The 27610-nt window shown below is 33.6% G+C and overlaps 1 protein-coding gene across 1 annotated transcript; it reads left to right on the top strand.

Moving 5' to 3' along the window:
* The first annotated feature begins 376 nt into the window (after positions 1-376).
* On the top strand, positions 377-26880 carry LOC108334871 (uncharacterized). Its single transcript, XM_017570801.2, has 6 exons — positions 377-680; positions 791-1282; positions 1518-1655; positions 8207-8260; positions 25546-26024; positions 26110-26880. The coding sequence occupies exons 1-6, from the start codon at positions 377-379 to the stop codon at positions 26824-26826; spliced, it is 2184 nt and encodes a 727-aa protein (XP_017426290.2). The 3' UTR covers positions 26827-26880.
* Positions 26881-27610: the final 730 nt, after the last annotated feature.

The following is a 27610-nucleotide window of genomic DNA, read 5'->3' as shown; positions in this document are numbered from 1 at the left end:
AGGATGACCAAATTAAAATAATGTAACAATAAGAATTCAATTTAAAATTTTAAAGTTTTTAGAATTTAATAAAATCAAAAAAATTTAATATAATAATTCAATTAAAAGTTTTTAAATCTATTATATAGTTCAAATTTAATTAAACTTTTTTTTTCATATGTAAATCTTCTTCTCTTCTTTGTAACACACTTTTACTCCATGCCAATAATATTTCCTCCTTTTGTTCTTTGCTTTGATACTATGTAATATTCTTGCCTCCCATTAAAAGCAACACCACATCTTTTTGTATATATATATATATATATATATATATATATATATATATATATATATATATATATATGTGAAGCAAAGCAAGACAAGACAAAACCTTGTAATGGAATGTATTGGTGTTGCATCCCGTGGAATAGTTCATGAAGTGCTCACAAGATATAACTATCAGCAATGGAAAACTCTAATGAAAAGCTATCTGAGGGGGGAAAATTTGTGGGAAGTTGTGGTGAATGGTTATGCTTCGACACCCATTGATGCACAAAGAGACGCAAAGGCTCTGCATATTATTCAACTATCATGTGCACCAATAATTTTCGAACAAATTAAACACCTCCAAACCGCCCACGAAGCTTGGAATCACTTGGCCGAAGTTTGCAGATCTGAAGTCCAACCGCATATTCGACACGGTAAGTGTTTAGATGCATCTTCAAATTTTCTTTATATAAATTATATATTTACACGTAATACTAACTCAAATATTTATTTATGTTTTAATGTGAATTGGACGCACATATAGGTGTTGTATCTGACAACGTTAGTGAGCACAAAGATTTATACAAGTTTGTGAAAAACGGTGATTGGGAAGGCACGAGCTCATACTTGAGGGATCAACCGAATGCCATATTTTGGGCTCCGCCTTCAGGTAGGACGGTTCTTCATGTTGCAACAATAGAAGGACATATGAAAATTGTGGAGTGGTTAGTGTACTTAGGGAAGAAGCAATTAGTAGAAATGCAGGATGAGGATGGTAATACTGCTCTTGCTCTTGCTGCTGGTTACACGGGAAACGTTAATATAGCAAGATATTTTGTAAATGTGGAAGGTGGCTTAGAATTGCTTGCTATAGAGAACAAAGAGGGTGAGATCCCTCTTCTTCTGGCTGCTAATTCAGGACGCAAAAGAATGACTCGTTACCTTCACTTTAGAACTTCTTTCGATGTCATTGATAAGCAGTCTTCTGACAATCGAGTTTTGCTTCTGGAACGATGCATCCAAGCGCATATATTTGGTAAGCAAATCAACCACAATACATCCATATACACTGCTTCCCTCGTTTTCTTCTCCAAATCAATGCTCTTTTGATGTACCTTATATATATACATATACATATATACATACATACATACATATATATATATATATATATATATATATATATATTTTGGAATACTAGTTTGCAGTTGGTAGCATGTTTAAGAAAAAAGAAGTTAATTCTGAAATGGTTGCATGGTTTGAACTCGCAGATGTAGCTTTGGGATTGCTTAAATCTTACGGGGAACTGCCCATTCAATCCTTACGCGTCTTGCAAGAATTGGCTCGAGTGCCTTCTGAATATTCACAGGCCAGCCGTTGGCAGACAATAGTTTACAGTTTGAAAACTGGTAAGATTTTCCTCTTTTTTATCTATTGCTTTCTTTTTGCTCTTGCATTAATTAGCCACTCAATTATGTTTTTTTGTTTGGAAGAAAAGATTCAATCCATAGAAAATTTACTTTTCATAATCTCTTTAATAACTGATGAAACATTATTTATCAATAAATTAGAATGGTGTATTTAAAAATGAAAAATTATAATTGAATAGTATTCTAACTCACTATGCAAATATGTATGTAATACATATAAGCTAAAATACTTGTAAAGGAGAAAGTAAAATAAAATTATGGTAGAGAAAACGTGTTTTCAAAATAGATGGAAAATAATAATAAAAAAAGGTAAAGGGGTTATCTTCACTTACTTAAATGAGAGAAAGACATACATAAAATTAACGAGGTTTATCAGAAATTGATAATATAATTGCTTTATGTGTTGATAATATTCTTTAAAAAATATTGAAATTGAACTTGAAGAATGAGATAAATAAATTAAGACTTCAAATAAATCCTTAATCCCCTGTTGACTTGAATGGATTTGAGTGAATGGATTTGAGGAAGAGTGATTGAATGAATTTGAGAGGATTTGAAGGTAAATTTTTTGTTATTTATTTGAGTGAATTTTGGAGATAAGTGAGAGTCGATTTAGAAGTAAAGTTTTTGAGAATTAGTGTAGAATTTGATTGATGTGACAAATTAAAAAAATTTACTTTCAAATCCACTCTAACTTATCTCCAAAATATACTCAAATAAACATAAAAAAATTTACCTTAAAATCCTCTCAAATCCAGTCAATCACTCTCCCCCAAATCTATTCAAGTGAACAAGGGCTAAAAGAGACGGAGGAAACATATGGTTGAAGAATAGTTTATAAGAACAACAACGCTTAACTATTAAGTGATAAAATAGCAGTATAAAATTGACCTAAACATGTTATATTAACATCATAATAACACATTCAGATAAAAAACAACAGAAACATAAACGAAAAAAACAATGTGCATACTTCCAACCATTGTAGCTTTAAAATCCAAACACAACTTTGTTTTCTAAACTTTAACTCACTCAAACTCAATGGTGTGTTTTCTAAATAGAGGAGTATGCTTAGTGATCAAAGTTGAGAGTAACTCGTTCCCTTATATAAAATCTGGTCATCACATGATTCAAAAATAAATACGTGGAAGCAAAATTAGTAATTGCTCCATAACCTCTATGCATTTAAAAAGATAAAAGTAACGACTTAATGAACCACTTTATGTTCCTTAAAAATAGGAACTAAAAATGGTATAATATTTAACATATTGCTAACATTCTCACACTTGGTCCATTTACCCAATTATTAACCACAACAAGTGACAGAATATATGAGTCATGGCGATAGGTCCTCTAATAGTGAGTGTTATCTTCCATGTACCACAATATATTTCTCTCAACATTAGCTCTCAACTTAAAATTCTTTGGTGGCATATGCCTTTAGTTAAAGGATCAATAATCATCAACTCAGTGTTAATGTGTTCAATGACCACTTTCTTTTCCTTAACACGTTCTCTGATGGCTAAGTATTTGATGTCAATGTGCTTACTTTGACATCCACTTTTATTGTTCTTAGCCATAAACATCGTAACAAAGTTGTCACAATTCAACTTTAATGGCCTAGACATAGAATCTACAACTCTAAGCCCAAAAATGAAACTCTTTAACCATACACCATGCAAGGTAGTCTCAAAAAAGAAAACGAACTCAGACTCCATAGTAGAAGTAGCAGTTAAGGTCTGCTTGACACTTCTCCAAGATAAAAGCTTTATCGGCTAACATAAAAATATAACCAGCACTAGTAAAAAAGAAGGATTTTAACTTGCGCATTTGACATCGGTTTAACCGAAGCAAAAAATGGCACAGTGACATTTTTGTAATTATCGCAAACGTATATGCTTCAGTTAAAAAAGAACTAACACTAGTACAAAAAAGGTTTTCTATACCTCTTTAAAAAGATTTTTTATACCTATTTTTGAGTTGATATATAATCAGGGGTATAAAAAGTTTTTTATTTTTTATACCTGCTATACAATTGGTGTAGAAAGTTTTACTTTTATACCTGTTCTGCTTATAATAGGTATAAAAGTCTGATATGGACACCTCTAATAATACATAATGAAATTCTATTAGACTTCATTAGTTTTATGCTTTCTGTTACACGGTAGGTTTTACCGAAGGATATATATATATATACACATACACACACGTTATTAGCTTCGTTTTAGATACAAGTGAATAATAATTTTCTTGCGCATATCCTTACAAGTGAATAATACTCTTCTCTGCTTCAAGTTATTCTCTTTTGAAGATCACGTTGGTCATGCGTGATTCAATCACCTATGCTGAACATTGTTCAAGTGGCAGTTTTCTGATACCACAAGCGTATAAGCCAAAAAGAAAACATGGACAACAACTATTAAGTGCATTATTAAATCCAAGGTTTAGAAAAAAAAGGGTAATTGATCAAAGCACATAATTGAAGATAGCCATAATTGAAATAATGTCTCAAGCGAGAGTACTTTAGACGATGTTGAGCAAACTTTATTGACAGCATATATATAGATAAACAACTAAATGGTTGAGAGATAAATACCATTCTACAAACAGAGCCCAGTTCAGAATATTTATGTGCCTTTCTTAGAAGCACAAAAATTCCATCTGGCCTAAAACCTATGGCTCGGTATGGAGATAAAATTAAAGGTGATGCACTACGTGATCTCCTTGGCTGCAAGAAAAAAGAAATAAGGTTAATAGATAGAGGGGTCATACATGTGGAATGACCATCACTTAATAAAAAATACAGGGAGGGTAAGTAATATGAAGCATGTAGAAGACACGAAATATTGATTGGATTTCAAAAATTAAAACGGAAAAAGTTAAAAAAAAATATGTATCAACAAAGAAAATATCATTTAAAATCACTTCCCCCTGCAGAAATATATAGTAAGAAATCACCAAATGTCAAACTTAAGGAGATTAAGCAATTAAGCAGGTAATAGGACAATTTAGGATATGTAAATCTTATGTGTGCTGATGGTTAATTATACAAGATTCCAGTATCAGATACAAAATAAACAGGGAGTCATGAAGTCACTTTAGCACCTTTCAAGACCTAATGGAAAATGACTTTGAAGGTTATCTGGACCTTGGGAGACCTAAAAGGAAGTTACTTCTAGGGTTAGTTGGAGCTATGAAGGTGATCGTTCTCTCAGTTTTTACTATGGAAACAGTCAAACCTATTGTGTAAATATCAAAGAACAAAAATTATTCATAGAACAACACACAATCTACAGCAAGGAGATAAATAAATAAAAGTGTTCGTTAAGTGTTAAACTCACATGTGAAAATATCCATCAGACAAGACCTACCTTGATAAAGCATCATTCACTGACGAAGAAATTATGTCCTTTAGAAGTTTATATTCTTTGGATAGACCACCTAATTTAGAGATTTTATCTGGTAAGCTAACATTAGCAACTTTTTGTTCTAGTTTCACACAAGGTATATCCCTTTGAATTGGATCTTCAGATGCTGCATTTGACGGCAGAGATAAAAATACCTTTGTTTCGTAATTAATAGTGAAAGCCTTATATACACTATCTGCTATATCAGAATCCTCAGGATATAATGACCAGATTTGGCAACTGGCAGCTTTTTAGCTCATATCACTTGGAAAAAAACACTCTGAAAACATTGGAATAATGACAAGATTCCCTAAAATTAAATATCAAGAATATAACCATGAAGTTGCCCATGTCTCAAGTGACTGCTTAGAACTTTCATCACTTACTGCTAAGCTGACATCAGATGAAATCAATGATTGACTCTTCTGATTTGGCACACTAGATGCTGAATCCTTAAATTGTGGAGAAGACAAACCACTAGCATTAGGAAACTTTGATACAGAAGAAGGTGTGAAGAAGATGTTGCAGGAGAAGCAACAATGTCATTCTCAAATTGGACATGAGATTTCACCTTAGACACGTCCAATGAGGGAAAATTATTAAACTTCAACGGTAGCCCACTGTTAGAAGGAACCAACTGAAGATACAATTCCTTGAAATTATTAATAGGTAGACAACTATTTTCCATATAATGTTGTTGATTACTCCCACTGGCAGGAGTAGGCAAGAGTTGTTTCTGTAATGCACAAACAAACACACTTGAGCCTATAGGAGGACATCCCATAGTATAATAAAGTTTGAAGACAGGCGTACTCCATCCTTCGAAACCTATGTAAATGTAAAAAAATATAGAAGTCTGGTTAGGATAGATGCCGCATAGTTATTATAAATATAAATACATACAGACACTTACATATAAAAGAGGGTCTCCTATAAATACAGCTCATAAGAAACAATTTTATGAAAAGAAAAATAGTAACAAGACAAACATTACTAGCAGGAAACACCATTCCAAGCACAAAGTAGTTCCCCACATCATCATCATCATCAATTGCCTTCCCAATTTTTAGTCCATGGCATTTGGCACACTCATTAGCTAATGACATGAGGGGAAAACTACACAAAAGTACGCACCACAGGGATCTTGTCTCATACCCTCACCATCATCCACTCAATCACCTAATCCCATATCTCATTGCTCACTTCTACGTCATCTGGAAGCCGCAATATTATCTAAAATTCAACAAATCCGAGATATTAGCTCTAATTTTAACAATCTTCCGTGCAATCATAAATCTTGAAATTGTAAGCATTTTTCACCTCAGTATCTGACTTCATAAAACTATCCCTTCAGTGACTGATATATATAAAATTCAGTAATGTGCAAAAAACTCAATTAAATAGTGCTTGGAAATTGTGAGAATCAGTTACCTCGGAGACGATCTGGCACGCTCCGAATCTGGCTGTTTTGTTGGATGTCGTAGCGGTAGCTAGGAGGAACTTGAGGAAGCAATCGAGGAACTCGTCGGAGGCGGAGGTAGCAAGGGCATAGACGAAGGAGACGACGTGTTCAATAGAGGCAAGGAACCTCTGGAAATCAATGAGAGGAGTTAGGGTTATGGAGAAGGCGGAAAAGAAGACCGAAGAAGAGGATTTGGCTCAGAGGAGTGACATGAGCTTTCGGTTGTGGGTGGCGTATGATGTTCGAGCCTCATCGAGAATGGCCGCAATTTCAGCATCAATGGCTACTAGATGAGTCGCGGAACCCTAATCTCCCAAATATAGCAAAAGAGAGAAGTCACAGTCCAGTAGGATGAGGGTTTTCACGATTGATTTGGCGATTTAGAAGCAAAGGAGAAGAAGTGCAGCGTGAAAGTGAAGACGCGGCGAGAGGAACTGAAGAGGGAAAACGCGGGTATAATATTAAATATTCCGTACCGGTTTAAAGTTGTAGTCGGTACATAAAAAGCTATTCCGGTTTAAATATTCCGTACCGGTTTAAAGTTGAATCGGAGTAGCCAATCACTTTCAAACATTCAGCTCATCTATATAAAAGCATGTAATGTTTGGGTGGAAAAGCAATAAAGCTGCAGCGCAAGCAGGTTATTAAATTGACCCAAAAAATCAAAATAAAGAAAAAAGGAATAGGGTTCAGTGACAGGCAGAAACCCTTTTTCTATCTTTATTAATTAATAGAGATGCAAACTTTAAAGACCCAATTCTCCACCACAATAATTCAACAGAGAAAAACCCTTTTTCATTCCTTCATCAAGCAACAACACAATACAAAATGGTAGTAAGCCGAAAGGATCCCGAACAAGGATGATTCGCTATAGAAATTGGTGAAGAAGCACAAGCCCAGAAAATAGTCTCTCATCAACAAGTTAATTTCATAATGCTACGGGAAATCCTGCAGGTTTCGATGGGCAACCAGCTGTCACTACAGGTCAAACACTAGACCTTCATGCTGGGAAGAAGACACAAAAGCGAAGAAGAAAAACTTTAAACGAAACGGTTCATCGTCGACCCGCAAATCCTAATGACAATCTGGTTAATTTTATTAGCTTTTAAAAGTTAAAAGCTCCTTTTAACATTACAAGAAAATTATATTCAGGTTTTACGTTAATTTGGTAATATTTGGTTTGATTAAATGATTCAAAAGAACAAAATTCATAAATCTAAAAAATCCAAACTAACAAAATTATGCAAGGCAGAGGATAAACATATGCTCTGTTACCAAATGATAAAATAGCAATATAAAATAGACCTAACATGTTATATTAACATCATAATAAGACATTCAGATCAAAAACAACGGAAGCAAAAACAAAAGAATAATGTGCGTACCTCCTACCATTACAGCTTTAAAATTCAAACAGAACTTTGTTTTTTAAATCTTAACTTACTCAAATTCGATGGTGTATTTACGTTCAAAACTGAAAATAATTCATTTTCTTATATAAAATCTGACCATCTGCTCTATAACCTCTATGCAGTTTAAAAGATAAAAAATAATGATTTAATGGACTATTTTATATTCGTTGAAAATAGAATCAAAAATTCTATAATATTTAAGCACAAAAGATATGCGACTACTTAAACTTCTTATTATGATTCTTTCAGGTACTTTAGTCGATTTGATTTTGACAATTATGCACATGTTTGGAAAGTTGGTGGGTAAGTATTGCTTTATCTCTTTCATTCATCTTCTTGCGTTTATCACATATTTGCATAGGATCGCATACATGTAATAAACATGTATCTATAAGTAATTTAAACGAATTTAGACGCGTCTCTGTGCCTAAATTAGTCATTAGTTAATTAAAAACCAATTTTGACACTAATTCATATTAAAAATGACTTTAATAATTAATGTTTCTTTACCACTTTATAGATTAATTCACCATTAAATTATAAATTTTTATTTATAATAAAGACTATTTTAAATATTAATAATTTTAAGTTTATATATTGGTATAAAAATTAATCACTGTAGTGATTAATTATTTTTTGTCTTTAAAACTGTTTACTACTTAAAGATTTTTTTTTCTGTTGTAAAGTGCATTGTGTTTAATCTTTATAAAATGAATAAATTTTGGTTTTAATTTAGTAAAATATTTCTTAATCTTAATTTTTTCAAAATCTGAAATAATTATTTTCTATCTTAAAATTTATTTTAAAGTACACAAATAATATTTATTTTAAAGATTTACAATTTTTCTTATAGAAGCCACCTTGTTACATTATATCATGGACATTAAAAGGTGCTACTTGCTATTGTTAGGTCACATTTGACTAATATATATGTTGATAAGACATGCTACATAACAATATTCTAAAAAAAAATTAACTGTTTGAAAATGAAAGTCTGATGCTTTGTTTTATGAGGTATAAACTTAAAATTGGATAATTTTATAAGAAATAAAAATATTTAAATCATTAGTTATTTCATGATGCTGTGTTCATCAACCAAACAATTTTTAATTTAGATTTAGAGACTAATATATAATAATATACACAATTTAACTTATGAGTGTAACCAAGGTTCATTCAACATACCAAGTTGAATATTTGGTTGAATTGATTTAATTTAGTGCATCTAATTAAAATTAAATTGATAATGAGTTCCTGAGTTAAACTGGTTGAGTCATCTAATTTAATTTCAAAATAAACATATAAAATAAACACGCATGCCCAATTTCATATCTTGCATCCATTTTGGATTACAATTAGTAAACTTGATTTTTTCTAATTATTTATTTGATTAACTAACTTCAATCAAATATAGGTTTAAAATAATATTTTGTAAATTGTAAAATAAATTTATAAGCATTAAATTTGATCAAAGTTTATAAACTAAAAATATAATTAATTTATGTGGATGTGGATTTTAAATAATGTTTGTTAAGAATTAAAGATGTGACGATATTTTTTTATTGTTTGATTTGAATTTCAAATCAAGTTGATTAGCATATTAAACTCTCAAAAAATTAGAAAGAAATGTAACAATAGATTTAAAATTACATTTGAGTCTTTATTTCATAGGTGGATTTTGATTCTTTCAAAAACCAAAATTACAGCTTCTCCACCGAAACTAAATAACATCATACAATGCATAAGCACAGATTCCCACCACAATAGTAAACTCAAACACTACTTGATCCTACGAAACTCTAATCATGGAGAGATTAAATTTGTACACTTACTACGTAATATATATACATACATATGTGGCACATTGCATCCTCGTCAAACCTTATCTAGAGAAAGTGTATCACTCAATCTTACACTAACGGTATAACATAGGCTTACGAAGCTATACATCACAGCATTCATCACATCTGAACCAAGCAGCAAGGAGCATTGCATAGAGCATGCATAGACTACAACAGAAAGACAATCACAAAAGAACACAAAACTGTTAGTATTTTAAGTTTGTGAAAGGAGTAGTTGATCTGGTAGAGAAAATATAGAGATAGTAGAATGTTGAAGTAGTAGTTGGAAGAAGTGTTGTAGTTGTCTTTGTTGTTGTAGATGTTGGCTTCTTACATCAAATGATAGTACACATGAGTATTTATAGACCTCATCTCTCTTTCATGACTATTCTAAAAAATTCTAGCTAGAACTTATGTAGAAAGTTCTAAGCTTTCTACCTATGTAGAATTTTCTTGATTATTTCTTCTTATCTTAGGATTTTCTATAACATTCTAGAATTTATATTACATTTCAATTCCTCTATCTCAGGAGCTTCTACATTCTTCTAAAAATTGCATTATACTTTAATACTCCTCCTTAATGCAAATTCGGTAACTCCAAGCATTGTGCGCAGTAGTTCAAATCTTGGTCTTGGTAATGCCTTCGTAAATATATCTGCAATTTGGTCTTCTGTTGGGCAGTACTCGAGTCGAATTTGTTTAGTTGTCTCTTCATCTCAAATGAAGTGATATTTAATGGCTATGTGTTTTATTCTTTGATGATGGACTGGATTTTTCGCAATTGCTATTGCCGATTTATTGTCCCAATAGATAATAGTCGGTCCATCTTGTGGTTCACCCATTTCTTCAAGTATTCTTCGTAACCATATTGATTGACTCGTTGTTTTAGCAGCTGCTACATACTCTGCTTCTGCTGTTGATTGTGCCACGGTTGCTTGCTTCTTTGATGCCCAAGATAAAATACCGGATCCTAGTGAGAAAGTGTATCCCGACGTACTCTTCATGTCGTCCATTGATCCTGCCCAATCACTATCTATGTAACCAATCATCCTTGAGTTAGTCATGGTTTTGTACCATATACCAAACTCCTTTGTCCCTTGTAGATATCTTAAAATTATTTTTCCTACTCCATAATGAATCTGACTTGGCTTTTGCATGAATCTTGATAGAAGACTTGTAGCATACATAATGTCTGGTCGTGTAGCTGTGAGATAGAGAAGACTTCCAATTAAGCTTCTGTAGTGTGATGCATCTGCCTCTTGTGCTCCATCATCTTTTTGTAGCTTCTCGTTTACCGCCAGCGGAGTAGTGACAAGTTTACATCTATTCATCTTGAACTTCTTTAGTAGAGCTTCAATATATTTCTTTTGAGAGATAAATATACCTTCTTTTTCTTGTTTCACCTTTATACCGAGGAAATATTTCATCAAGCCAAGGTCGGTCATTTCAAATGTCTTCGTCATGTCTTCTTTAAATTCTTTCATCATTTTCATGTTGTTTCCTGTATAGATAAGGTCATCGACATATAAAGAGACAATAAGATGGTACTGACCTTGTGTCTTAATATATAGTGTTGGCTCACTCTTGCTCCTCCTGAATCCTTGATCGATGAAGTATTTATCAATCTTGCTATACCATGCTCTAGGAGCTTGCTTCAGGCCATATAATGCTTTTTTTTTAAGTCTTAATACTTTGCCTTCATTGCCTTTGTTAATGAAGCCTTGTGGTTGTTCAACATAAATCTCTTCTTTGAGCACCCCATTTAGAAAGGCTGACTTGACATCTAGTTGATAGATGTTCCATCCTTTTTGTGTTGCAAGAGCTATTAAAACTCTAATTGTATCTAAGCGAGCAACTGGAGCAAATGCCTCATTGTTATCTATTCCTGGTTGCTGTGAGTAGACTTTGGCAACCAATCTTGCTTTATGCTTTTGTATAGTTCCATCAGGATTGAGCTTTGTTTTATATATCCATTTGACTTCAATGATGTCTTTTCCATGAGGGCAATTTACGAGTTCCCAAGTGTTATTCTTCTTAATCATTTTAATCTCTTCTTCCATAGCCTTGACCCATACTTCTTGCTTTAATGCTTCTTCATAACAGTTAGGCTCAATTATGGCCATATTGCAAGTTTCATATATGTCTACCAAAGATCTTACTCTTCTTAGACTAGATTCAGGTGAAGAATCTTGTTGTGGAGGTGGAGAAAGTGTACCTGAATTTTCTGCCTCTTCTTGAGTTTCTTCTTGAGATTGCTGCACTAGAAGTAGCATGTTGCTTTTAACAACTTTTTCTTCTTCCCAATTCCAAGAAGCATTTTCATCAACTTCAACATCTCGGCTGATGATGAGTTGTTTTGTTTGTAGGTTGTAGACTCGATAGCCTTTTGACTGTGTGTTATATCCCAAGAATATTCCTCGTATAGTTTTGTCTTCAAGCTTGTGCCTCTTTTGATCATGAACATGTATGTAGCAGATAGATCCAAATACTCGTAGATGAGGATATGGAAGCTATGCTGATGGAATCTCGTGAGAGAAAAGGCACGCGTGGCAGTAGACCTGACGCAAGCCACGAGGAAGCTAGTAATTGGTGAGAGTGGCGTGAGATGGATGCTACGGAGGAGAGAGAATTTGATAATGGAAAATGAGAGAATGATAACGTGAGATGGAAGGTGGCCAGAGGAGATCCTTTGGGATTCTCTAGCCTTGACTTTCAAGGTAATTAAATTCTGGAGTTCTCTCTACAGAAAGTTTAATTCATTATTCTCAAAAGTGCCTTACAAGAGGTGGTGACATGTCTATATATAGGACTAAAAGTCCCTCCTATCTAGCACATGCCTAACACCTTTTACACATGTTTTAATAAAAGTAAAAGAAATACTACACTAAACTAATTGGGCTTGGGCCCCGTCTATCATCCCCTCCCCCTTGGAAAGGATTTGTCCTAAAATCTGATGGTGCTTCTGAAGACTTATTTTTCTTGGCTTCACAAGGGTTCCTCTTGGGTCAAATATCCATCTACAATAAGCATCAAACATATCTCTAATTAGTTTTCTTTGACCCAATAAGATATATAAAAGACTATGTGTAGAAGAAGGTTTCCTAATTTTGAAAATTTTAATTTTAATATAACAAAGAAACCTTTCTTCATTTGAAATTTTATTTGTATCTTGAGTTATTAGTAACCATAAAGGTAACCATAACCCAAGTTGTGACTGTGCATGTGTTGAAAGTGATAACATTTTTAAAGATGGAGTGGCAAATTCTTTGAAAGAGAAGTGAAATTTGGAAAATTCAAATATAAATGGAGAAAAGTGAGAGGATAGAAAACCTCCCCTTAAGAATCTAGCTTCTAGGATAGGAGGAGATGTTGCCCTTAGTTTCTTTTTCTTTTCTTCCATTTCTATTCTTTCAACTTCTTCCTTTTCTCTTCTTTGTGCTTCTTTTCTCTCTTTCTCTCTTCTTTTCTCTTCTTCTCTTCTTTCTCTTTCTTCCTTGTCTCTTCTCTCTCTTTCTTCCTCTTTTCTTCTCTTGTTTTCTTCTTCTTCTCTTCTCTCTTGCTCTCTTCTTTTCTCTTCTTCTCTTCTCTCTCTTTCTTCCTCTTTTCTTCTATTTCGTTCTTCCTCTTCTTTTATTTCTTTTTCTCTTCTCTCTTTTTCTCTTTTCTCTCTTACTTCTTGCTTTTGTTTTTCTCTTTTTAATATCTCAATTCTATGTTTGCTTGTCTCTTCCCATGGCCTCTTAAGTTTTTCTAGAAACTCACTTTCCCTACGAGAGAACCCACTTAAATTTTGAATGAATGACTCACCTTCTCTAATAAGCTCTCTCATAAGTTTTAATTTTCTTTCAATTTCTCGAGGCACAAACTTTCTTCTCATACAAGCTTTCAATTCATTCCAATCATGAATGGGATATTTTCTACCTATCTTAACACGATATTGCCTATAATCCCACCACTCTCTTGCATGCTTTTCAAAACTAGAAGTGTAGAGACTAAGAATATAAGATTCATTATCTCTAGAATATAAGGATTCAGAGTTACTTTTTCTAACCATGAATGAATGCATGTCTCCCAAGCGATGTATGTTAATGCACCAATATCATCACCAAAGAATGGAATATTTTCACTAGCTTGTTTATACAAATCATCTTCAATCCTATCAAATTCATAAAATGAACAAGACTTCCTTCTAGCTTTATCATGTTCTCTTTTGATGGCTTTGTAACTAAGTTGCTTATCAAAATTAAAATTCCTAGAAGACCTATATGAATAACAAGACATCTTTGTTTCTAAAAGTTTTTATAGTGTAAAAGATATACAAGATTCACACTTAGACAAGTCCTAGGTAAGAGAGGTGAGTCATGAAGACTGCTTAAGTACCAAGTCTTGCCTTGCCAGAAATTTCTTAGGTTACTACTAGTTACCCTTTAAACTAAAATCACCTTTAAAATCAAAGGACACAACTCACAAACAATCACAACAGTTAAACACTAAAAGACGACTCTTCGGACTCTAATGTGACAAGGCTTAGAGTTTAATCCCTTTTAGCCTAAATCATTCCTAAACGTAAGACACAAAAATTTAAACACAAACAAGAAAAGTTTTGCCAAGAGTTGAAAGAGCACCAAGGACTCTTCCAAGACACTTGGACTTTGAATGGCCTTTTACAATGAAATTAAGAAAACTAACAATAGAGCCTATTACAAAACGAGATGAACTCAAATCAATTACAAAAAAAGACAGCTGCTACGGTCCTGGTCCACTTCTTGTGCTCAACGAATACGTTCTAGTTGTTATTAACCAGCCTTGGGTCTCCTAGCTTTTGTCTAATCTTCCCTTTCACTCGGTCTTGTGCAACTGAGATATTGAATAATTCCTATTTGCTCTCAAACTGCTCCAAGTATTCTGCACAATTAATTTTTCAACCAAAATCAGCAAGATATTCATTCAATATTATCACTTACATGACTTACAAGCTAAAACAAAATAACAATTCACAACAAAGGGTAAGTTAGAAAACTTCCCTGTTTGAATGGTTGTTTCTATCCTGTTCCAAACTCCACACTGAGGTGTTTTTGCTACTGTTTCTTCAGTAATATGCTGCTCAACTAATGATTCATTCACATCACCTCTGCACACATAAATCTCAACAAAATCCAGCAAGTACAAATGGACAGTGAACTAGATTCAGATTGGATGTAATTCAATGCAGAAACTAACCACCTAATTAATTCAACCGCCAAGTCAAAGCTGGAATTTAGGTGCTTTAATCACTTCTTAAAACTGGAGGATGCATTGGCAATTAAAAAAAACAAATTGATGCACAACTGATTATGACAAGAGCAGCCTTTTCAGCAAATTAGTGAATTACACTGGGCAGAAACAATGGACCAAACTAGTCAAGAACAATGTCCTAAACTAATTCAGAAATCAGTGGACCATGCTAATCAAATCAATGGACAAAGAGTAATGTGATGCAAATCAGAAATTGGCAGTTTTAAAACAGTGTTGTTACAATTCCAGAAATGGTCATAAAACAATCAACACATTATTTGCAATTCCTATGCATCTACCAAGTTCCCATAGGTCTTATCATATCAGAATCAACATTCAACATGCCCAATTCAACCATGAAATCAACAATTCACTTTCAAAACAGTGAGTATATCAATGAATGCAACAGGCAATGTTTGAAACCAAAATGAATGCAATGACATTTTAACATTCACAAGCACAAATAGCATCACCAGGAAATCAATAATCAATTAAAACAACAGTGATTACAGTTGCAGTTGAAACAAAATCAGAGCTGCTCCATTCTAATTACTCCAATTTCTTTTCCTGCACAATGAACACAGTCAACAAATGGTTAATTGAAACTGAACTCTCTTGCAAATGCCAAGGAATTTAGGATAAATTAGCCTTACTAAGCTCACAGCACTGAGGTTTCTCTTGAAAAATTTAAAGCCCTCAAATGAAAGGTTTAAAAGAGAAATTTTCAGTTTAGGCCAGAGAATCCTATGGATAACCACCACCTAATATGCTACCATTCACACTTACCTTCTTTCAAATCCCGAAAACCAGAATGGAATCAGATTTCTCAATTCAGAAAAAAATGGTTAGGCTAAGGCAAAGTGATGGACAAACAGGACAACCACTCAAACAGTATAGCAGACTCTAATAAAGGAAGCTCTAGACCAGATGAAATAAACAATTAAAAGCTTCAATTAAAGATTGGCAGAATAGATTTCACATGCATTGTAGACAAAACTAGATAACCAACAAAGACAAGCAAGAAACAAAGCTATCAAGAAGGAAAGCACTCAAAATGAACCTAAGAATTGCTCTAGAGGGGATTAAGAAAGCAAGAAAAACAAGCAAGTTAGAGCAGAAACAGTTAAGTGACTCTAGTACTGAATTTTACAAAAGCGTTTGATAAAATGCCCCAACAAAAATTAGTTCATAACTGATAATATTTTCAGTTTCTGATTTGGAGCTTGTCTTAGTTTGATTGCACAAGGTCTAAACGCTTTTTAAACTTGTATAAATATTCTTTTTCACTTGTTTTGATTTCATTCAACAGACCCTAGCTCTTACTACAATCCAACTGAATCATAAATGCACAAATCAAATTGTCAGTACTGCACTATACTTGCTTCATAGAAAAAATTGACTTAAAATGGTGGTTTCAAAAGGTGAAAAACGCACAAAGGCTGATGTAACTCGAATTAAACTATCTCAACATGTTTAAAACATCAAAACAAACTTGTTTTGCATTAAAATTGGATGCAAAACATAGTAATTCGAAAATTGAACTTGCAATAGCCAATTATGCAATCAAACAGCTCAACCACACCACCCGTTTTAAGCTTTATTGAGTCAATTGACAAATTATTGATGGAAATGACTTTAAAACAGCAATTGGAAACTTGAACAAGACACGAGGAAGTTAATGCAAGATTTCCAGCAAGATCTATATGTCAGACCAGATTTTAAAACAAAAAACTAGACTCAAACAAGACAATGCAAATCGGGCAACTGCAACTTTGATATTGTTGGAGTTTCCACAAGGTGCCACCAAGCTATTTGGTTCAGCAATTCATGGCTTAAGTAGTGTGCACCTGATACGAACTCATTCAAGCATTTTATCACCGAAATAATATGTATTGGCCATGACAATAGACGCAAATCAGAATACACATCAACAGCACGTTAAATCTGAGATTAAGGTCACTTTTGCATGCACCCGAGCTCACAATGAATGTATCATAGCTCATATGGTGTACACTCACTGATCATATAATCCAGAATCTCAGAAAAACTCAAACACAGCTTTGAACACATAATTAATGACATTTTAAGCAATTAAACATGACTGTAAACATGACAGACTATGATTCATCAATGAAAATGACTCAAATGAACAATTTGACCAATTAAAATGAGGAAAATACTCAATGTAAAGCTGGCACACACAAATAGACTCAACCAGAACCTAATGAAGAGATCAACACCAAAACACATTAATCAACACAAGACAGAGAAGGAATCATAATGAAAAACACGAATATTGAAGAGATTCAACAAGAATGAATAAGATCAAGACAGAATCGAAACAACTCGTGAATGTCATAACAACGCAAGAAACTTAAACTCATATCAGAGACGCGAATCAATGGAGAGAGATACTTAGCTTGCGAAGCGCGGAGGAACCTGAGCTCTGATTACCACATGATAGGCGACGCTCCAAGGAGAAGACGAAACTTGAGAGATTTGGACTTCTCGAGGCATCCTTGACATTGATGCGCAGCGGAAAGAAGCTGAGGAAGCAAATGAGGCAGCGGAAACAGCAAAAGAACTAAGAACCCTAGGTTTGGAGGTTTAACTGGTGAAAACTCTAGGGTTGAAGGTAAGGGAGGATTTAATCGGTGAAGAAGAAGATCTAACCGATGGAACTGAAGGAAATCTAAGAAATAACCTAGAGGCGGAAGAAACCCTAGGCTCCTGATGATGTTCGGTGAAGAGGCTCGAATGGATGTGGTTTGAAGAGGTCAAGGTTGGATCGACGACAAACTGAAGCGAGGAACCTGATTGGTGATAAGAGTCACCACGGTGAAGGTTCAGCGATGATGAGGATGAGGTTTGTGGTTGAAGAGCTTTCGAGAGAGAAAACGTAGGTGAAGACGCGAAATGAGGATATGGAAGCTATGCTGATGGAATCTCGTGAGAGAAAAGGCACGTGTGGCAGTAGACCTGACGCAAGCCACAAGGAAGCTAGTAATTGGTGAGAGTGGCGTGAGATGGATGCTACGGAGGAGAGAGAATTTGATAATGGAAAATGAGAGAATGATAACGTGAGATGGAAGGTGGCCAGAGGAGATCCTTTGGGATTCTCTAGCCTTGACTTTCAAGGTAATTAAATTTTGGAGTTCTCTCTACAGAAAGTTTAATTCATTATTCTCAAAAAGTGCCTTACAAGAGGTGGTGACATGTCTATATATAGGACTAAAAGTCCCTCCTATCTAGCACATGCCTAACACCTTTTACACATGTTTTAATAAAAGTAAAAGAAATACTACACTAAACTAATTGGGCTTGGGCCCCGTCTATCAACTGTGGTGCCATTTCCTAGCCGAACTTTGACAATGACAGATTTATCAATGTCTTTAAGGATACTTTGATCTTTTGCCATGTGATTACTGCATCCACTATCCAAGTACCAACTTCCTTCTCTACCAAAAGACTCTTGATTGGCGTAGAATAAGAGTTTCTCCTGATTATCTTCTTCTGCAAAGTTTGCTTGATGCTTATTTTTATTACGACAATACTTTTCTACGTGACCAAATTTCTTGCAATAGTGGCATTGAGGTTTTCCATGATGCCAACAATAGTTTTCCAAGTGACTTGTCTTTTTACAGATGCCACATGGAGGATATTTTTCTTGACGAGTCATAAAGAAGCTTCTAGGATTTTCTTTATTTCTAGAAATTTCTTCTCTACTTTTATTTCCTTCATATTCTTTATTCTGAGACTATAATTTTAGTTTTGTTTGAAAGGCATTTTCAACCGAGTCTTCTTCATGCCTTTTCAATCTTTGTTCATAAGCTTCAAGAGAGTCCATTAGTTGTGTGACTGACAATGTAGCCAAATCTTTTGTTTGTTCAATCGCAGTTGCGATTGCATCATATTTTTGGGGAATAGAAATTAAAATTTTCTCAACGATCTTTTTGTCAAGAATATTTTCCCATAGGTTCTCATCTGACTAACTATTTCTTTTATTCTAGAATAGTAGTCTTTAATGGTCTCAGATTCTTTCATTCTTAATAATTCAAACTCTCGTCTTAGAGAATGAAGTTTAACATTGCATACCTCGTTACTTCATTGAAACTCCTCTTGTATTGTGTTCCAAGCTTGTTTTGCACTTGTAGCACCAATTATCCTTGGAAAAATTGTGTCATCAATTGCTTGTTGAAGAACAAATAAAGCCCTTGAATCCTTTTGCTTGTTTTCCTTCAACTCCTTCTTTTGAGCTGTAGTAAGAGTGGAAGTGTCTTCTGGAATAGGGAATCTTTCTTCTATGATGTCCCATAAATCTTTAGAACGAAAGAATGTCTTCATTTTGACACTCCAGAAATCATAATTTTCTCCTTTGAAAATAGGTACTGGAGTTGATGATGTTTGATTGGTAGTAGCCATGAGTTGAGAAAATATTTTGGAGGTAATATAGGATGGAGTTATAGTTTTGTTTAAGGTAGTTAAAAATTTTTATCTACGCCCAGTAGATGACCGAACGTAGCTCTGGTACCACTGTTAGTATTTTAAGTTTGTGAAAGGAGTAGTTGATGTGGTAGAGAAAATTAGAAATAGTAGAATGTAGAAGTAGTAGTTGGAAGAAGTGTTGTAGTTGTCTTTGTTGTTGTAGATGTTAGCTTCTTACATCAAATGATAGTACACATGGGTATTTATAGACCTCGTCTCTCTTTCATGACTATTCTAGAAAATTCTAGCTAGAACTTATACAGAAAGTTCTAGGCTTTCTACCTATGTAGAATTTTCTTGATTATTTCTTCTTATCTTAGGATTTTCTACAACATTCTAGATTTTATATTAAATTTCAATTCCTCTATCTTACGAGCTTCTACATTCTTCTAGAAATTGCATTATACTTTAATAAAAACCATGGTTAGCTTCTCTTACCTTAGTTCATCCTAACTTCCTTTATTTGCTCAAGATTCACAGCCTAAACTTTCACCTCCTCCAAGCTCACGTTCTTGTACCGAGAAAAAAATCACTATTTTGATTTTCCAGCCACTATCTCACAGTGCACACCCTACGTTTCTCTCGGTTTCTAAACTTTGTAACCAAAATATATTTAAGAAAAATATACACGCTAATAAAACCCAATGACACATACTCTATTATCAAATTATTAACTAATCTCTCTTAGTCTCTACGTTTTAATAACCCACGGATCCACTAATCCTATTTGTTCGTCCCCCTGTAGCCTTTCTTTTGGGCAAAGTTGTTTGTAAATACCACTAAAAAAATGACGATATTTTATTTCGTCGTTACCAAAAATTTAAAGAAAAAGATTTTATTAACAATTTTTTTTATAACGTAGTTTGGGATTGATCCATTTCAAATATGGATCCTGATATATTAACTTTTTTTAACAATTTTTTTGACAATATATTATGGGTCACTATTTTTTACAATGCCACGTGGTGTTGTTTCATTGGTTGGTTTTAAAAGGTTTTTTTACAAAGGTGAAATTTGTCTAGAAGGGCAATTTTGGAAAGAATTTGGATAGAAACTCCTTTTAGCGGTTTTTTTTTTCGGATTCACTCTTTTTCGCAGCTTGGTTTTCTCAACTCTCTCCACCATTGAAACTTCCATCTCTCTCCACCATTGAAGCATTTATCTCTCTCCACCGTTTCGGTTTTCTTCGTTCCTTGCTTTTCTTCACTCTCTGTCCATCATTGAAATGTTGTTTTTCTCTCCCTTTGAGTTTGAGTTCGACTTTTCTTACTTCGTTTCTTGGGTCATTTGGTCACTGCCGAGGATTTCGTCTCTCTCTTTACCCATTTTCCCTTTTTTTGATGGTGTCACCGTGGGCTCGTTGGCGGTATATATCCCTCGTTCTGGAACTTTGTTGATTTTGGCATGCATTTTCGTTGTTGTGTAAGTCTTTGGCTTTTGTCTCCAATTGTGGTTGGCGATATTTCTCCCAAGGTTTGGGCTTTTTCGCACACATCGTCGAGGTTGGTATCACCAAGGTTTAGGCTTTTTCACACACACCATTGATTCATTACCAAACTTCACATTACAAGTTGTCGAAACCATCAACCATGACCAACAAGGGTCCTTCATTCATAAAATCTTAAAAACACACTCATAACAAACAAAAAAAAACAATCATGGGGAGCGCGGTTGCCACACCTTAGCACATATCAACTTTCAATACAAAACTGCAAATTTAACCTGGTAATCGATTACAACCTTTCTGGTAAGTGATTACAAGTGCATGTCTCTAGTGTGTATGGTGCAAGACCTGACCTGCGTTGATAAGACCACCCAGGATGGGTCTTCCCTACACAAAAGACTTACCAAACTTCACACTACAAGTTGTGGAAACCATCAACCATGACCAACAAGGGTCCTCCATTGACAATATCTTAAAAAGACACTCATAACAAACAAAAAAATTCATGGGGAGCGCAATTGCCACATTTGGGTAGTGCAGATCAACTTTAAGTACAAAACTACAACTTTAACCTGGTAATCGATTACAACCTCTCTGTAAGCGATTACAAGTGCATGTGTCCAGTGTGTATGGTGCAAGAACATGTTAGGTCATTGAACTATCGAGAAAAAATGTCATTTAGGTGCTTTCATGTAAGTTAGATGAGCTCCATAAGCTTTTCTGGCCAATTTTTGCCCTCGTAATCGATTACAAAACCCCTGTAATCGATTATCAGAGAAAAAATGGTCATTTGTAGAGAAACTTCAACTGTACTCCCCACCTGGATGAACAACACTCCCCAACTCTGTTTTTCTGACCTTTGCTACTTGTTTTGTTCTTAATTTTCTCCACCAAACTCCAAATGACTCAATTCTTATTTTGTTGGGATCTAGACTCAAAGAGCTTTCAAATAGGTTTCAAGTGCATCAAAACAATTTACCTCACTCAATTGTGGAAAAAATAGTTCATATATGTATTTAAACCAAGGTAGGTGAAGTTCATATAAGTGTTTGGCTTGTGCTAGTAGAATCACATCACACCTTAATTATACTACTATTTTACCTTGAATTATGGACATTTTATAAAGAAATAAAATAAATTAGAATAATATAAGAAACATGAGACAATAATGTGAAAGTAAACTCATTTAGAAAGCTTAGAAAAACGTTGTTTTTGGGAAATTAACTGCATCTACTAAAGTGATCTAAAAATTATGAGTTAGTAATCATTTGAAAGATATTTGAGTCTACATTCGAACAAAACAAGAATCAACTCATTTGGAGTTCGATGGAGAAAGTTATGAGCAAAACAACCAGCAAAGGTTATAGGTGGTAGAAATATATAAAACGTTAACTTTAAAGAATTAACTGCACCTACTCATATGTCCAAAAATTATAAATTAGTAGTCATTGGAAAGAGTTTTAAGCCTACTTTCTAATAAAAAAAGAATCACATCATTTGGAGGTCTGTGGAAAAAGTTATGATTAAAATAGTCAGCAAAGGTAAAAGTTGACAGCATGTTATCTTATACGTATATCTTTCCCTTTTGTTGACAGATCTATTATTTATTGAAAATTCCTTTTAAATTTTGTGCATTATAACAACATTAGATGACGTATTTCTAATTAATAAAATGAAAAATTTTCCTATGAAACTCCAAGAAGGGGTGTTACAACAATAGTCATGCACCTCACCTCAGTTGGAAAAAATCACCTAAATGGATATTTTTTTTGAAGAAATCAATGACCTAACCTCATTATTGGTTTAGGGAGCACACCCAATAACATTGAACTCACTCAACCATCTCAAAAAATTAAAAATTCAAAAAAAAAAATAGAGCATGGGGAGTAGTGTTCATCTAGCTAGGGAGTACAGTTGAAGTTTTTGTACAAATGACCCTTTTTCCTCTAGTAATCGATTACAAGACCCCTATAATCGATTAACAGAGAAAAAATGGTCATTTGTACGAAAACTTCAATTGTATTCCCTAGTTGGAAGAACTTGACTCCCTAGGGTTATTTTTATGTCCTTATAGGTGATATTTTTTTTCTAGTTTTTGCATGGATGTCTCATGTTGTTGATCATTGATGGTGTCAAGTGCATCAAAACACAATTTACCCCACTCAATTGTGGACAAAATAGTTCCTATAGGTGTTTAAACCAAGGTAGGTGAAGTCCATATAAGTGTTTGGCTTGTGTTAGTAGAATCACATCACACCTTAATTATACTACTATTTTACCTTGATTACAAGTGCATCATTCTTGTGTCAATGGTGTAGACCTCACCTCTACACCTATAAACCCCCTTAGTGGGTCTTCCACTCACATAGGACTCACCAAACATTAAATTTCTTGTTGTGGACACCTTAAACCATGGCCAACAGGGGGATCAATCCACAAAACCTTGAAAACACAGTCGTTAGGACTACTAGAGAGTGCTTAAGCCATGTCTGGGTAGCACTCCTCAAGTTTTGGTACAAATGGAGATTTTTTTGTTGGTAATCGATTGTGCATCATTCCTGTGTCAATGGTGTAGAACCTAATCTCTCAAACTATAAACACCCTTAGTGGGTCTTTCCTTCACATAGGGGTAACAAAACTAGACATTTCTTATGACATTCACAAAGGTTGAATCTTAAATAATACTATCAAACAACAAATGGAATTAATATAACAATCACAATTCGAATAACCACTTTCTTTATTAACATTCAAAATAATTGTTGCAATACATATACAGTTATATCTATACTTGAACATCTACCAATACTGCACTATTCACAAATTACATAAATCAGTCATGTTTGGGACTATTCCTACCAATCTTAAGGTTATCATTTAGTTCTAAAAACCATCCAAATTGCGTCTTTGGAATAATGGACTTGTGCTTCTCACTCAAAATTCCATTCAAAGTAGCAACACACTTCGTTTTCATTGAATGGCGAACAAACAACTGCAAAAAAATTAATATTTCTTGTTACAAATAACCAACAAAGGTCACAACCCAAAAGCAAAAACCAGCAAAATGACCAACAAAGGTCAAACACAAAAACTCAACCCTTTAATACGAATACGGAAAAGGGAAAAAGTGCATACCTTGTCCGAAAAACAAATGTCAGCGAATGAAGCCATTGTACAAAAAAAGCTCAAAACTTCGACACAATCGACACTGAACGAGACACTTTGATCAGACCAACCATAGAGATGATTGAACGTAAATCGTTGAAATCACGAACTTGAGAAAGAAAGAGAGACTTCGAGGCCAGCGATGACGAAACTTCCTCAACGTCGAGAGAGATTGTTGAACGTCCACTTCGAGACCTTCACTAAATGGAGAGAGAGAAATTGAAATGAAAACTGAAAACCTAAAATGGAGAGAGGAAAGAGTATTGAACAAAGAAGGGTAATTTCAGAATTTTCAAATATGGAACCTTGTTCCCTTTTCAAAATCAGATTTCTTTAAAATAAATTATTTAAAATGATCAAATACAATGCTCACATGTGTCGTTGTCAAATTGTTGTAAAAATAGCTTTTTCAACATATCGCGATACAAAACAAAAAGAAATTGAATACCAAGATAAAACAATTTCCAACCTACGTTCCACAAGAAAATGTTCAAATAAATTAATAAAACAAATAAATGATTTATTTATTAAATAAAATTAAAACACAACCACTAGTCCAACAAGGAACTATGACCTTTACAAAAACAAGCTTTTTCATTAATTTTAAAGTTAGACAAAAGATACAATATTATATTTATGCTCTAATATTTTTTTAGGATCTTAGGAAAGGTATGAAACAAATATTTTTAAAATATTTTCATATCTTTTAACTGTTCTTTTTTATTCTAATGCAATTTTTTAATAAATGTAATGTTCTGCACAGAAAAATAGAATACAATTTAACAGATAAAAGAGTATATCTATGTACATGCATGAAAGCTTTAGACAATCTTAAATGTTTAGAAATTATATGAGTATTAAGATATTTTAATATATAGCGTTTAACATTTTCATTATTTTTATACTAGATATTTAAATATTATTAGATATTATTTTGTTTAGAAGCTTTAATAAATTTTAAAAATAAGGTTTAGTTACACTAAAATCATATTTAGTTTATGTGGATGTGGATTTTAAAATAATGTTTTTTAAGAATTAAAGATGTGATGATACTTTTTTATTGTTTGATTTGAATTCCAAATCAGGTTGGATCAGCGTATTAAACTCTTATAAAAAAAATACAAAATCAAACAATTTAAAAAAATGTAATAGTCAATTTAAATTACACTAATGGTAACTGTTGAGATTCATTAATTACAATGTTCTGTCTAGGGAGTCTAACATTCTGGAGGGTTAATACTGAAATTGTTTGCTGGTTGAAATGATCAAATTTCTAAATATCTTCCGTTAGTAAAACCAAACCATAAGTAATTTTGTTTTCCCTCCCATAGTTTCAGAATCTAACCAAACCATAAGTAATTTTGTTTTCCCTCCCATAGTTTCAGAATCGACAACGGATCTATATGAACTGAATACAAAGAATACAGAGAATACAGAGAGTATATATATATTTCCACACAAGCTTGAATTTCCAGAAATATTAAGGTATTATAAAGATATTGTTTCGAAGTTTAATAGTTCAGAACTCCGGGATGCTTTGGTGTATGATGCCATGTTGGAAGCAGCAAAGCATGGAAATGTTGAGTTCATAAATGCTATGAGGGAGGCTAACCATGACCTCTTATGGGCAATGGACGATCATGGAAGAGACATATTTTCGTATGCAGTTCTTCATCGCAAATACAATGTGTTCCAACTCATGAGTTCTCTCTGTGGAAATAAGGATATAATTAACTATACAACAGACATGCTTGGCAATAACCTATTGCACTTGGCTGCACGTTTAGGACCTTTGTCTGATCTGAATCTCAGACCCGGTGCTGCTCTGCAAATGCAAAGAGAAATTCAATGGTTTAAGGTGCATTCATCTTCTTTAGTTTTCTCTCTCTCTCTCGTGCAATATATAGTCCATGCATGCATTAACATGGATGAAATGAATGCAGGCGGTGGTGGAAGTTGTGCATATCAAATGCAGAGAAGCCAAAAATGATGAGGGTAAGAAGCCTGAAGAGATATTTATTGAAACGCACAAGGAGCTGATGAAAGATGGAGAAAAATGGGCAAAGGAAACAGCTGCGACATTTGCAATTGTGGGTGGTCTCGTTATAACTGTGATGTTCGCTGCAATCTTCACTGTCCCAGGGGGTCTCCTTCAAGATACTGGAATGCCGATTCTGATAAAGCAAAAACGGTTTACTGTGTTTATTGTAGCTGATGTAATCTCTCTCTTGGCGTCTATCATTACAGTATTGATATACATTGACCTGCAAACATCGCGTTATGCTCCGACAGACTTCCTAAAAAGATTGCCCATCAAGATAATGTCAGGGCTTGGGTTCCTTTCCCTGTCTCTAGTGTCCATGATGATTGCCTACTGTGCTGCGCTTGGAATAGTTCTACAAAAATCAAGCTTGTACAAGCACTTCTATGTAGGAATCGTCGTATTGGCATGCGTTCTCTTCATTTTACTCGTACCCTTACAGCTCATATCTCAAATTGTCAATTTTACAACAGTAAATCCCATTAACGGTCGCCAGGAAACCTTCATCCGAAGAGTTTTTCGTTATTCTCGCGTATTTGTCAAGATGTTAGTGTATTATATATGTGACCCATTGTCAAATTTTTTTTTTAAATTTGTTGTTAAAATATCAGGATCCTAATGTATTATATATGTGCAGCAGATGATTCTGTCCCATCTTGATTGAGTAATTATAAATTGAGTAATGACACACATGTATCTTCATTTTATATACACCTTTATAAACCTTTCATTGCTTTTAATTTTTTTTATTCCATAGTAAACATGCTAATTTAATCTCAATCTTTTCCTATACTCAATTACACTTTCAAGACTTAATTAAGAAGCCTTAAAAAGATCACTTAAGTTTTGTGTTATGTATGTCCTTGTGACAAAGTGGATGAAAATATTTGTGAGTAAAAAAATTAGCATAGATAAAGGAAAAGAGTGTACAAAAAATGTTCATAAATTAAAAATAATCTATTATTTTTATTTGTTTTAATGAAGATGTACATATTTATAATATATAATTAAACATGATTTTAGATGACACAAACTTAAATAAACAATGACCCTAACAAATGATTTGATATATATATATATATATATATATATATATGAATGACCTAAAGTTACTAACAAAATCAACTCGTTATGTCTAATAAATTAATTATAATAGAGTAACAATTTAATAAACACTAACAATTACTTTTGTTAAGATGTAAACGGTGGGTGGGTGGGGGTTGTAATTGGACACATGTATCATGCAAAGCGTTGTTAGGAATTTATTCGAAATAAAATGTATCTTAGAAGCACAGTATAAAGTTTTTTTGAAAAACATTATTAGAAGTCACACATTTGATTACAGAAAAATATAGTTAACATTTTCAACCAAAATAAATTAATTAAGTAATAAAAAAATGTTT

This window comes from Vigna angularis, chromosome 10, assembly GCF_016808095.1.
Source record: "Vigna angularis cultivar LongXiaoDou No.4 chromosome 10, ASM1680809v1, whole genome shotgun sequence".
In the NCBI taxonomy this organism is placed as follows: domain Eukaryota; kingdom Viridiplantae; phylum Streptophyta; class Magnoliopsida; order Fabales; family Fabaceae; genus Vigna; species Vigna angularis.
This window is presented reverse-complemented; position numbering and strand designations above follow the sequence as displayed.

Bases quoted from the DNA above. Each gene is read 5' to 3' on its own strand.
- LOC108334871 (XM_017570801.2), top strand. From the start codon at position 377: ATGGAATGTATTGGTGTTGCATCCCGTGGAATAGTTCATGAAGTGCTC. The intron at 1,656-8,206 runs GTAAGATTTTCC...TGATTCTTTCAG, and splicing joins AGTTTACAGTTTGAAAACTG to GTACTTTAGTCGATTTGATT. The intron at 8,261-25,545 runs GTAAGTATTGCT...TCCCTCCCATAG, and splicing joins CATGTTTGGAAAGTTGGTGG to TTTCAGAATCGACAACGGAT.